The sequence below is a fragment of the Terrapene carolina genome, unplaced genomic scaffold (assembly GCF_002925995.2).
Source record: "Terrapene carolina triunguis isolate 2854851 unplaced genomic scaffold, T_m_triunguis-2.0 Scaffold96, whole genome shotgun sequence".
Taxonomy (NCBI): domain Eukaryota; kingdom Metazoa; phylum Chordata; order Testudines; family Emydidae; genus Terrapene; species Terrapene triunguis.
The window spans coordinates 62,445,102-62,458,790 of record NW_020664447.1 but is presented as its reverse complement, the minus strand read 5'-3'; the positions used below and the strand labels follow the sequence as shown (position 1 = coordinate 62,458,790).

Here is a 13,689-nt window from a genome sequence, read left to right as displayed (position 1 = left end):
GGGGGGGCAATAGGAGCCTATATAAGAAAAAGACCCAAAAATCGGGATTGTCCCGATTGGTCACCCTACCATCAAGCCCACATCGGAGCCAGCTGTGGAGTCACACAGGGGCCGGCCATGAGGGGCCGCAGACAGGAACACACCAGAGGCGCAGGCACCGCCCTCTCCAGGGCTCTCCTCGGCTCTCCTTCATCGAACCCACCCCCCGGCACCGGCTAGAGCCCATCCCCAGACCAGCTCTTCTATCCTGTCATTGGCCAGCGCCTACCTTTTGATCCCGCCCACCCCCGATTCTCTGTCCTGCGATTGGGTAGCTCATGCTCTTCCCTTCGGCCTCTGTGGATCTATGCCGGGAAATTGGTCAGCTCGTCCCCCGCGCCGCGCCGCGCCGCGCCTGGATTTTTTTTGCCCTGTGATAGGGTTCGGCCTCTCGGTGCACCCGCCCCTCTTCCCTGATTCCCCCCGTTGGACGCGGGCCTGTCGTTGGGTCGTGTTCCCTTTGGCCACGCCCCCTCTCCCTTGGCCCTCGCTCCCCGTCTCACGGAATCGCAGATGTATTTGAGCGCGGGCCCCGCCCCTGGGTGACGCGAACACGTGTGATTGGCAGTCGGGTCGGGCTGGGTTTCCGCTGCCGGGCGGGGATGGTGGCGGACCCCAAGCGGCCGGAGGGAGCCGGCAGGATGGAGCGGCCGGAGCAGGGCCTCGGGGAACCGGACTCCCACCCCCGCGCCAACGGCTGCAGCCTGACGGGATGCGGGGCGCTACGGAACGGATACGTGCGGGGCCTGCCCGAGACCGAGACCGAGGTGTGGGGCCGGGAAAGCCGGGCGCGGAGCGGAGGGGCCGCCGGCCCGGGGCTCCGAGCTCGGCTGCCCGAGGGGAGGCGTGGGGCTGGGACCGGTCCCTGCATGGGGTGGCCAGGGGCCAGCGTGGCGGCGCGGAGCCTGGCCCGGGGCTCCCTGCGCCGTAATCGGGCAAACGGGACGCGCCCGTCCGGGCTTCGCAGCGAGCGGTGCCGCCTCGGACCCGCCTGGCATAGTGGGGACCCCGCGGGGCGGCAGGCAGCCCTGCTCCTTGGCCTGAGCGAGACTCGGCTTTGCGGAGATGCCGGGGCCAGTTGTGGAGGCGCAGATGGGAGCTGGCCTGAGGCGCCGGCTGCCCCCCCCGGGCCCTGGCACGAGCGGAGGGGCTGTCAGGCAGGGCGGGGGGGCCGGCGCACGGGTCCTCACTGCGGCTCTGGGGAGCCACCTAGTTCTCCTGTCGCGCTCCTGTTGGCCATGTGCGTGAGGCTGCCCAGCCCTGACAGCAGGAGGGGGCTGTGCTGCAGAGTGTCTGCTTTCCTAGGGCTGGCTGGGGAGGAGAGAGCTGGCAGAGCGTCAGAAAGGCCCACCGGGTCAGACCAATGGTCCATCTAGCCCGGTGTCCTGACTTACCAGTGGCAGGTCCTTCAAAGGGAATGAACACAACAGGGCAATTATCAGGTGATCCATCCCCTGCCCTCCAGTCCCAGCTTCAGGCAGTAAGAGGTTTAAGGACAGCCAGAGCCCTTCATGGGGTTGTGTCCTTGACCATCTTGGCTAAAACCCATTGAGGGACCTATTTTCCAGGAATTTACCTATTTCTTTTTTTGAACCCAGTTGTACTTTTGGCCTTCACGCCATCCCCTGGCAATGAGTTTCCAGAAGTTGACTAGTATCAGGAGGTAGCCGTGTTAGTCTGTATCTACAAAAACAACAAGGAGTCTGGTGGCACCTTAAAGACTAACAGATTTATTTGGGCATAAGCTTTCGTGAGTAAAAACCTCACTTCTTCGGATGCATAGAGTGAAAGTTACAGATGCAGGCATTATATACTGACACAGAAGTTGACTGTGCTTTGTGTGAAGAAGTACTTCCTTTTCTTTATTTTAAAACTGCTGCTTATTTATTTAATTGGTTGATCCCTGGCTTATGTGTTACACTTCCTTACTCACTTTCTCCACACCATTCTTGATTTTATAGATCTGTCATATCCTCCCTTAGTTGTCTTTTCTAAGCTGAACAGTCCCTAATCACTTTTGTATCCCTTCTCTGTAATTTTTCCAATTCAAATCTCTCTCTTTTCAGATGGTGGGAGTAGAGTTGCACTCAGTATTCAAGGTGTGGATGTACTATGGATTTATATAGTGGCGTTATATTTTGTCTTAGTATCTATCCCTTTCCTAACGATTCCTAACACTGTTAGCTTTTTTTGACAGCTGCTGCACATTGAGCAGATCTTTTCACAGAACTATCTATGATGATTCCAAGATCTTTCTTGAGTGGTAACAACTAATTTATACCACATAATTTTGTATGTATAGTTGGGATTATGCTTTCCAACGGACGTTACTTTGCATTTATCAACATTGAATTTCATCTGCTGTTTCCTTGCCCAGTCACCCAGTGGTGAGATCCCTTTGTAACTCTTCAGTCTGCTTTGGAGTAATTTTGTATCATCTGCAAACTTTGCCATCTCACTTTTTACTCCTATTTCTAGCTCATTTATGAATCTGTTGAACGTCTCTAGTCCCAGTGCAAATCCTTGAGGGACCTCGCTATCTACCTCCCTCCGTTGTGAAAACTGACTGTTTATTTCTGTCCTTTGTTTCCTATCTTTTAATTAGTTCCCAATCCATAAGAGGGAAGGTCCTCTCATCCCATGACTGCCTGTTTTGCTTAGGAGCCTTTGGTGGGGGATCTTGTTAAAGGCTTTCTGAAAATCCAGGTACACTGTATCCACTGGATCACCCTTGTCCATGTTTGTTGACCCCTTCAAAGAATTCTAAAAGATTGGTGCGGTGTGATTTCTCTTTTTTTAAAAGCCCTGTTGACTCTTTCCCCAACATATCATGATCATCTATGTGTCTATAATTTTGTGCTTTACTATAGTTTCAACCAACTTTCCTGGGAATGCAGTTAGGCTTACTGGCCTGTAATTGCGAGGATCGCCTCTGGAGCCTTTTTAAAAATCAGCATTACATTATCTACCCTCCAGTCATCTGGTACAGAGGTTGATTTAGGCGATAGATTACATATCACTGTTAGTTGTTCTGTTTCATATTTGAGTTCCTTCAGGGCTCTTGGGTGAATACCATCTGGTCCTGGTGACTTATTAATGTTAATTTATCAATCTTCCCCCAAACCTCCTCTATTTAGATCTCAGTGTGGGACAGTTCCTCAGATATGTTATATCTAAAAATTAAGGCTCACAAGTGGGAATCTTCCTCTGCAGTGAAGACCGATGCAAAGAATTCATTTAGCTTCTCCCCAATGGCCTTGTCTTCCTTGAGTGTGCCTTTAGCACTTTGATTGTCCAGTGACCCCCACTGATTGTTTGGCAGGCTTCCTGCTTTGGTGTACTTAAAAAATTGTCTTTTGCTAATTGATTTTCAATTATTTTTTGGCCTGCCTAATTATACTTAAATTGTGACAAGTCAAGTGTATATGTTCCTTTCCAGTTTTTAAAAGATGTTTTTTGTCTCTAACTGCCTCTTCTGCTCTGCTTAGCCATGGTGGCATTATTTTGGTGGTCCTGCTGTTTTTTTTTTTTTTTTTTTTTTTATTTTATTTTAAAGTGTTTCTTTAGTTTGGCCTCTATGATGGTGTTTTTTTTAAAGTTTCCATTCAACTTGCAAGCATTTCACTCTTGTGACTGTTCCTTTTAATGTTTTTTGTGTAGTTCCCCTTTTTGAAGTTAAATGCTAGAGTGGTGGGTTTCTTTGGTATTTTTTCCCAACAAGGATGTTAAATTTAATTAAAAGAAGCTTAACTGGATGTGTCTAAGGTAGTGGTGTGGAGTGTGGTAAGATTTTTGGGGTGCACTGAGGATGGTTTCTGTCCTAGAGGTTTCTGTTGTGGGAGAATAGGTGTGGTTTTTTTTTTTTTTTTTTTAAATCCCCATCTGCTTCTGGCATCTTTGGTGGCATTAGCATTTAAAAGTGCATCTTTCCATTTGTCTCTGGCTAGATGTTTGTGGCTCTTTCTCTCAGGTCTTCTAGACCTTACTACTCTGCTTTTGTGACCTCCAGACTGGGTTACTGCAGTACACTTTGCAAGGGGTTACAGTTGAAAATTACTCCAAATTTTCCAATGGTGCAGCATGCAGGCAGGTTGGCAAGCTGACAACATTAGCTGAAAGGAACATATACCATTTTTTTGGTCATCTGTACTTGCTTCAGAGGGCTATTCAAGGCACTGACTTTGATCCCTAAGGTCTGATGACTTGAGTCCTGGCTATTAGTATGATGCTTCTATTGCTGTATGCTGCGGTGACAGTTGAGCTCTGGAGCTAAGTCTGCAGATGAATATATTGGGTTTGGATAGATATTCTCAGTGAAGGGGCCTAGATTCTGGAATATACTTCTGCATTGATCTGTCAGAGCTGGAATTTGTTGATCTTTCAGGTGTACAGTAAAACCCATCTGTTCTTCCTGTGTTTAGGTGGATGGATGTGGAATTGGATGTATCTTATAAATTAAAACAGAAAAATCAGAATTAGTAAATATTACATGTTGGGCCAACTCCTGCTCATTATTTACCTAGTCTGGCTTTAGACCAGTGAGATGGAAAGGAAAAGCTCTGTATCCCTTAATATATTCCCTGTGTTGTCTGTTTACTTAATTACATGGACCTAAGATGGGACCTAAAAGTTCTACATAGCCAGTACCACCCACTTAGCCTGGGTTATTCAGTAAAATCAGTGGTTCTCTATGCAGGGCCTTGTGGCAGTCTTAAAACAAACTACATACTCAGTATTTGGCTGGAATGAGCTTTTCAATTTTTGGGAACTTTTAACTTTAGTGAAAACTTCAAGCTAGTATATAACTGTGCTTGGAGTTTTGATGCTTAATGTGACAGGATGAGTAGACAGAGAATTGGACTAATATATGATGAGAATAAAAGGAGAGCTGTTTTTTTCAGCCAGTTTGAGGTTGCTGTTGTCTACACGGAAGAAATGAGAGGATAGAGCAGGGTGCTTTGTGTGACAGATCTGATGCTTTTTGCCATCTGGTAATAGGGTTACCAACTTTATCCTCACACAAAACGGAACACCTTTGCCCCGCCTCTGCTCACTCGCTCATTTTCACCAGGCTGGCTCAGGGGGTTGGGGTGTAGGAGGGGGTGTGGACTCTGCGGTGGGGCTGGGGATGAGGGGTTTGGGATGCAGGAACGTGCTTTGGGCTGGGATCGAGGAGTTTGGAGGGCAGGAGGGGGATCAGGACTGGGGCATGGGAGGGGGCCAGGGGTGCAGGCTCCGGGTGGCACTTGCCTCAAGCAGCTCCTGGAAGCAGCGGCATGTCCCCCCTCCGGTTCCTACGCGGAGGCACAGCCAGGCGGCTTGGCATGCTGCCCCATCTGCAGGCGCCAACCCTGCAGCTTCCATTGGCCATGGTTCCCAGCCAATGGGAGCTGGTGCTTGAGGCGGGAGAGTGCGCGGAGCCCCCTGGCTGCCCCTATGTCTAGGAGCCAAAGGGGGGACATGCTGCTGCTTCTGGGAGCCGTGCAGAGCCAAGGCCAGCACAGAGCCTGCCTTAGTCCTGCTGCGCTGCCAACTGGATTTTTAATGGCCCGAGCTGCCAGGGTCCCTTTTCTTCTGGGCATTCCTGTCAAAAACCGGACACCTGGCAACCCTATCTGTTAAGGAAGGAAGGTAATGTACGTCACAGTAATGTATTTAGCAAAGGAAATTGGTGGATGTTACATTGACGGGTAGCAACCAGGATGAGAACTATGAATACTTTCCTATCCTGAAGTAATCAGCATCTTTTATCCTAAAACTCTTGTTCAGCTATACACACAGCAACTACTTCATTGCCAAAAATACAGCCATGTCTGAGGCGGTAGGGGGATTGGGGAGGACGACACAGTAGTTGTTTAACAATGAACAATATGCAGCAATTTAAAGCAGAAAATAAGGAGTACCTTAGCTACTGAAGTTGCTGATTTAAAGTGTATTATTGGTGGAGTAGGCTTGTGGTAATAAAAAGTAGATGACAGGACAAACTAGATAAAATGGCTAAAAATAGTTCAGTTTCTCTTTGTGGTGTGCCAGCTGTAGAAACTGAAGTACGGTTTGTGTATAGAGGCTTGCTTGGGGATAAAGTGTAACCAAAATTTTTAGTACTGTCTACGAATGTGTATGCTTGGGTGAATAACTACATTTTCCTTTTAAATGTGTGTGAGGGGAGGGGGGGAATGTGGAGCTAACATGACAATTCATCATGGTGATGGCAGGCATTTTGCCTAAATGTTGTAGCTTTCTTGTCCCATACATCCCCTATCTGTTGTTTTTGTCCTTTAGATTATAAATTGTTTTATAAATACAGCACCTAGTACAGTAGCGCCCCCATCTTTGATGTCTTGTGGCCTGTAGATGGTACCTCAGTACAAATAGTAGATATTATGTGAAGTTAAAATGACTGACTACTAATGTTTATGATGCTTATTAATCCCATTCAGTCACTTCAGTTTTTGCTGTTTTTTTTTTTTTTTTTTTCTTTTTTTTTTTTGTGTTGGGTTTTTTTTTTTTTTTTTTTTTTTTTTTTTTTTTTTACCAAAGGATTTTTAGTGATGGGACAGGTTTTATTTTTGGTTAGTGCATTTGGAAGGGAATTCATGGCCTGAAGTTAGTGTGATGGGGCAGGGAGAGACATTTCACTTTTAGTTCAATTAAATAGATTATAGCAGAAGCTGCTGCCCAAGGCATACCCAGTAATTGACTGTGCTGGAGGAAGTAAAACATTTCAGATTTTCATTTCCAAAATGTTTTAATTCATAAAGAATCTTAATGCAATATCAGAATTGCATAGGTTTCATTGTGTAAGAGTGACTCTAGACATCTGTTAATAGCAAGACACAAAGAAGCACAGCAGCTGAACAATAAGGCCCTGTGATTCCTTCTGGTGTTTGCCAAAGGCATGCAGCCCTGTTGACTTAACATGCCATCACTGGATATTATGCTGAAACAGGAAAAATGTTAAGTTACTAGGTATAATCAGTTTGTTTATTATGACCACTGAAATTATTACAGGTTGGAATGAAATAATTAGGAGGCTGGGTAATTATAGTTGGAATACTTGAGTTATTCAGTGGTGGTCTGTTTTTTGTTAAATCAGTTTAGTATTTCCTTGCAAAATTTGCCAACCTAAGCACAAAATCTGCTTGCTTTACTGTTTACCATGACTGGAAAAAGCCCCACAGATCTTACTCACCTTCCCACCCCCCCCCAAAAAAAGGCAAAAGCAAAACTCTCCTGCCCTATGTGGGTGGCTGGGCTAGTAGTATTTTGCAAGGCTGTGAAATTTCTGAAACCACTGGGCTTTAGCTGAATCTCAAACCATTACTTTTTTCCTAGGCTTTTAATTGAGTTGGTGATGAAGCTTGAAATTTAAACCTCATACTGTGTTGTGCTTTTGCTACTAAAATTTTTTTTAAAAAGAGAAGTGAAGCAGCAGTGAATTTTATTTTTATTTTCAAGAAAAAGCTTTCGTTTTGTGGTCAGGAAATTGTAGCGTTTTGTACGATTCATCCCCTTCTGGTTATCCTGTTGTAATTTGCTATGGCTGGAGTTGTACACAACTCCTACTAAAAGGACTTTGAGGCTGATACAGCATTTGGCATCTTGCTTCATTAACAATTCACAGTGGAAGTGTGTTATAGCTGTTCTTTGAAAAGTCCATTTGCATTAAAACAGAATTCAAAATCTTTGTCCTAAAATACAAGGCACTTAATGGACTGGGAACTAGCTAGGTCAGAGACCTCTTTACCTTCAATCCTTCAAGGTGGCTATATTCCATAGGAATGATGCAACTTGATAGGCCCAGGTTATGTCTATCAGAAACTAAAAATGGCATTCTAGGCAGTAGAACCCTGACAGTAAAACTCCTTTCCATGAAGATCAGACTGAGACCAAGCATGATGGTGTGCTGCTCTCCACAACTCCCTATTCAATAAAGCTTCCCTCAGTGAGCGCATCATTGCTGTTAAGGAAAGGAAAGGTCCTACGCAATCACACTTTCTGCTCTTTCAAGGCAAAGAGGGAAGAAGCTTTTTGCCCTGGGATTTTATGCTGTGTAACTCTGTGCAGTGTTCATAGCATAATGATAGGTGCAGCATGAAATCTAAGATAAATACTGCCCTTACATTGACCTTATTTAATAACTTATTGAATTCTCAAGACATTATCTTCCTGCAATCAAATTGTGTGTTGTAAATCCTAGACTTGTTTTGTAAGTCCCCAGGGTGTTTGGCTGTGTTGGGCATGGCTACTTGTAGAAGGGAAAGGAGACTGATGTTGCAGGGCTTCTCTTAGCATATGCACAACGTGCCTCAGGTGGCAGTGACCAGGATTCATCAGAGAATTTGGTCCTCTGGTTTGGATCATTAGCGTCACTGGTGGATACTGACTGGGAGTGCAATGTGACAGGAATCAAAAGCCAAACCAAGTATTGGCAGAGAATGTTAAGAGGACAAGGCAAAGTTTCTAGACAGCTGTCTTAATACAGTGAGCCATACGGGCTTTGGAATTGGGAAACTTGCCTTCTGTTCCCATCTTCTCTCCTGATTTTGGGCAAGTAACTAACTTAAAACTTGAATGCTTGAAACAACATCCTCATTTAGGCACCTCAATAAAGGGGCTGATTTTCTGAGGTGCTGAGAACCTACAGCTTGCATTGACTTCAGTTGCAGCTGTGGGTGCTTAGTAACTCTGGAAATCAAGTAACTTTAAAGTGTCTGAATATGGATTAAGGTGTTTAGGTTTGGGTACTCATATTTGCAAGTGTTGGCCTTCACCTCTCTGAGCTTTGGATTCACTGTCTTTAAAGTGGGAGTGGTAATGCTTACTCATCCACGAATAGCACTTTGAAATCTACGGCTGAAAAGCCCCTTGGGAGTTCTAAGCACAGTGGAACCCCGTTTATCTGATCTGATTAGGATTGGGGGATAATCAAAAAATTTGGGTAGTCAGGAGAATGGGCGGGGCTCAGGCTGTCAGCCCCCGGGGGCAGCACTTGGTTCAGTTAAGATGGATAATGGAGACTCAGATAAATGGGGTTCTACTGTACCGATGATGCACTTCATTACACTTTTAATTCACTTCCTTCTGGGCTACTTAACATGGAAAGAGCAAAAAGCAGATGAAGGTTGAAAAATGTAAACTTACCCTGCTTCCCTTTTGCAAGAGAGTAATCAATAGCAGCATGTCTAGAGAAATCAAGGAGTGCAGGAGCGGGACCTAGCTAACCTCAGCGTATTCACACTGGCAAAGCCCAGAGAAACCCACAGAGTGCTGAAGGACTGGCAGAAGTTTTGCAATCCCTGAAAACTTAACGAATGCTTGAAAAGCAGGCATGGTTCCTGTAGAATCTTGTGAAAGGGCTTGTCTAAGCCTGTATGCAGTTGTAGACAGGGACTCCCTTCAGCACTCTTTATGGCATCATTGAATAAAGATGCAGGTCCCTACTTGCAGGAGGGGGGGGAGCCCAGGGAATTATATCTATACGTGCGATTGGTTAATTGTTAGGGTGAAGGTTTTCCTTAGAGTATAGTGAGGGGGTGACCCTTGAGGCCAAACAGATGAGCTCAAATTATTCTCCCAATTTCCTGCCAAGTGGGAGGGACAGACAGTTTAAAGAAATGCCACACAGACTCTTTTTGGTGTTACTCCAGGGTGAGTTAAAGGTGGGAGGTGGAAGTGTTGATCTTAGAACAAACTACTTAAAAATCACTTCCTCCCCCAAGGACTGAACTCCCCATTTTGTATCCCCTTGCAACAATGGATGCCATCACTGCTCACAATGGCTGGGCAGGGAGCCGACCTCATACTGCCTTGAGGATTAATGAGGGCATAAGGAGTTGCTAGAGAAGTAACAATCTTTTTAAATAGGGTCTTGGAAGGTAGAAAAGCCTTTTTATTCACATCTAACACTATCTGAATAAAAGTTCCTCTCATCCTTTGCATCTCTGTCAAGTTCTGTGTTCAGGTTTGTGTGGCCCTGGTAACAGTTAAATCTCCTCATAGATCCTTAGTTGTGTCTGTGTGTGTGTAGATCTCAGGAGAGGCATGTTTCTGAAAATGAGTTGAAGGACCGTATTGCAGTTAAGGAATTCTGATGGGTGGAAGAAAAATGAATGAATTAAAAAATTGAATATTTCTGATTTGTAATAGAGCTAAGGGAGTGTGTATGGAGGATCTGATCTCATTCATGCTTATTGCAGATTACTCTATTTAGTACCTGAGTATAGTATCATAGTATTAGAGAAAATAAAGGCCTGCATTTTTCAGAACTAAAGGAGTTTGTTCTGAAGTATGCATATGGCACAACAGGTGGGCAGACGATCACCACCAAGGGAAAATGGAGGAGTTTCTGTGAAATGTTCATCACACTGCTACTCTTTTTTCTGATATCTGGTGTGAGCATGGGTTGCTGTTGAAGGGATTGTTAAAAGTGGGTTTTGGAGGAAGTGTTAGGCGAGAGGGAGGGTGGTTGTACGACATAGGGGATCAAGGGGGATGTTCCCAGGTCTAGAGTCAGCATGGGAAATTGCCTTTCCAATGGCAAAACGGCCTAAACTGGAGCATATTTTGCCTTTGCAACTTGTTCATTGTCACTCTGCTTTTCTCTAAATGGTAAAGAAAGCGGCTAGTGCTGCTCTGGGAACCTATTCAAACAGTCATCCTACTGTTGTTTAAAATATGAGAAAAATGGGGTGGCAATGACAGTACATCTTAATAGGCCAAGATGCCTTTACTCAACCTTTCATGGTAATTTGTTGGAATCTGATAGTTTCTTCACTGAAGTGAGATTATTCTTATGAACAAATATTTTCAGTAATGCTGCAGCTCAGTGCATGCGTACAGCCTTTCACTTTAGACCTGCCCCTGTTGCCATGTTTTTGATAATCTATTAAGGAGTGATTTTATAAGCTAAGCAAAACTGGGCCTGGTCAGAATATGGATTTGGGGCCTCCAAGGAAAGTGCAAGATTCTGCAAGAAGTGGTGTTACTAATTCTTAGGGCATGCTCTTCCCTTTGAATAGTACTAAGCAGTGGTTATAGGAAAGAGTACGATATAAAAAAGGTTCAGATAACTTCAGGTAATTAAAGATAGCATTTCTGGCAAGAGAGGGGGTAGCACACCCTTCTTCGCAGTCAGCAGTGACTCTCAGCCAACCTTATAAAGCAGAAGGATTTATTAGTTGTCTGGAACATAGCATAGAACAGTTCTTATTAGCACAGGAAGTAGGAACATTCAGCAAAGTCCATCTTCGGGAGAATCCAGAGCCCTAGGCTCTCCCCCTCCCAAGTCCCAAACCAGGAGACTGACTAGCTTCCAGTGGCCCACCCTTCGTCACGTCCAGTTTCCCTCCTCTGTCCTTGGACTCTTTCCTGGGCAAAAAGGACACCTGGCCTATGCCTCCCTTTTTCTTCAACTCAGTTGCAACCTGCTGGCTCTTGTAAGGGGCCCCAGCCATCAGTTGCCATGATACAGAGTGTCTGGCCGCAGGCAGCTAGAGGCACTCACACCTGCCCACTAGGGGTCTCAGCAATGATCACACACCCATGTCCCACCACCTAGATACTTGTGCAATACTGGGGGAAACTGAGGCACGCACAGTATTCATGCAAAACATTAAGAAAATTCCCACTTTGTTACAGCCTGTTCCACCACTAAGCATGTTTGACACTGTTGTTGTATTCTCTTGTTTTCACTAAAACAATGCTAATACTGCCAATATAACACTGCCAATACTAATGCTAAAAACAGTTGAATCAAGTGTTGCCAAAAGTTTTTTTAGCTTTAAAGAGTAATTATATTTTAATAGTACACACGGACCAAGATTTTCAGAGATGACTAATGATTTAGGTAACCAATCTGAGCTGCCTGACTTTTCAGAAGTGTCCCAAGTCGGACACCTAAGATCTTTAGTCACTTCTCAGATGTTGGCGATCTGTCTATAGCGTCCTGCTGAGGTTGACAGGAGGGACTTCAGAGATTCCACGGCAGCAATCTCCAGACAGTTTTTATTACATATATCCCTAGCAAAGCAGAATTCAGCATTTATTCCCTTAGCAAGAGAGTACATAGTTGTGGGGAAAGCTGTACATGAACCATGGAGCTTGCTTTTGTCTCCAAGGAGTTTGACCTGTTAGATCTTTTTTTTATATATATCTATAGATATGGGCTGTCGATTAATCGCAGTTAACTCATGCGATTAACTAAAAAAAAAAATTAATCGCAGTTTTAATCACACTGTTAAACAATAGACTACTAATTGAAATGTGTTAAATATTTTGGATGTTTTTCTACATTTTCATATATGTTGTAATTGAAATCAAAGTCTATATTGTTTTTGATTACTAATATATGCACTGTAAAATGATAAACAAAAGAAATAGTATTTTTCAATTCACCTCATACAAGTACTGTAGTGCAATCTGTCGTGAAAGTGCAATTTACAAATGTAGATTTTTGTTGTTGTTGCATAACTGCACTCTCAAACAAAACAATGTAAAACTTCAGAGCCTAGAAGTCCACTCAGTCCTACTTCTTGTTCAGCCAATCGCTAACACAGACAAGTTTGTTTACATTTATGGGAGATAATATTGCTCTCTTATTTACAATGTCACCAGAAAGCGAGAACAGGCATTGGCATGGCACTTTTGTAGCCGGTATTGCAAGGTATTTACATGCCAGATACGCTAAACATTCATATTCTCCTTCATACTTCGACCACCATTCCAGAGGATATGTTTCCATGCTGATGACGCTCGTTTAAAAAAAAAAAGTGTTAATTAAATTTGACTGAACTCCTTGGGGGAGAATTGTATGTCTCCAGCTCTGTTTTACTTGCATTCTGCCATATATTTCATGTTATAGCAGTCTCGGACGATGACCCAACACATGTTCTTCATTTTAAGAACACTTTCGCTGCAGATTTGACAAAACACAAAGAAGGTACGAATGTGAGATTTCTAAAGATAGCTATAGTACTCGACCCAAGCTTTAAGAATCTGAAGTGCCTTCCAAAATCTGAGAGGGACAAGGTGTGGGGCATGCTTTCAGAAGTCTTAAAAAAAATCTCGATATTAGATATTGGATGCGGAAACTACTGAACCCGAACCACCAAAAGAGAAAATCAACCCTCTGCTGGTGGCATCTGACTCAGATAATGAAAATGAGCATGCGTCAGTCTGCACTGCTTTGGATTGTTATAGAGCAGAACCTGTCATCAGCATGGACACATGTGCCCTGAAAGGGTGGTTGAAGCATGAAGGGACATATGAATCTTTAGCACATCTGGTGCGTAAATATCTTTCAATGCTAGCTACAACTGTGCCATGAGAATGCCTGTTCTCATTTTCAGGTGACATTGTAAACAAGAAGCAGGCAGCATTATCTTCTGCAAATGTAAATAAACTTGTTTGTCTGAGTGATTGGCTGAACAAGAAGTAGGACTGAGTGGGCTAGCGGGCCCTAAAATTTTATGTTGTTTAATTTTTGAATGCAGTTATTTAATACATAATTCTACATTTGTAAGTTCAACTTTGATGATAGAGATTGCACTACAGTACTTGTATTAGGTCAATTGAAAAATACTACACCTCTACCTCGATATAACGCTGTGCTCGGGAGCCAAAAAATCTTACCGCATTATAGGTGAAACC

General features: G+C 44.1%; 1 protein-coding gene across 2 annotated transcripts in view; it reads left to right on the top strand.

Annotated features, from left to right (window-relative positions):
* The first annotated feature begins 624 nt into the window (after positions 1-624).
* SPTLC2 (serine palmitoyltransferase long chain base subunit 2) overlaps positions 625-13,689 on the top strand; it is a 128,519-nt gene continuing 115,454 nt past the window's right edge. The window contains exon 1 of one of the 2 annotated variants that reach the window (XM_024192814.1): positions 625-798. In XM_024192814.1, coding sequence (XP_024048582.1) covers positions 642-798 — 157 coding nt within the window. In that variant the 5' untranslated portion in view covers positions 625-641. Of the gene's footprint in view, positions 807-13,689 lie in introns of both variants that reach the window. The other variant, XM_024192813.1, reaches the window with a different exon arrangement.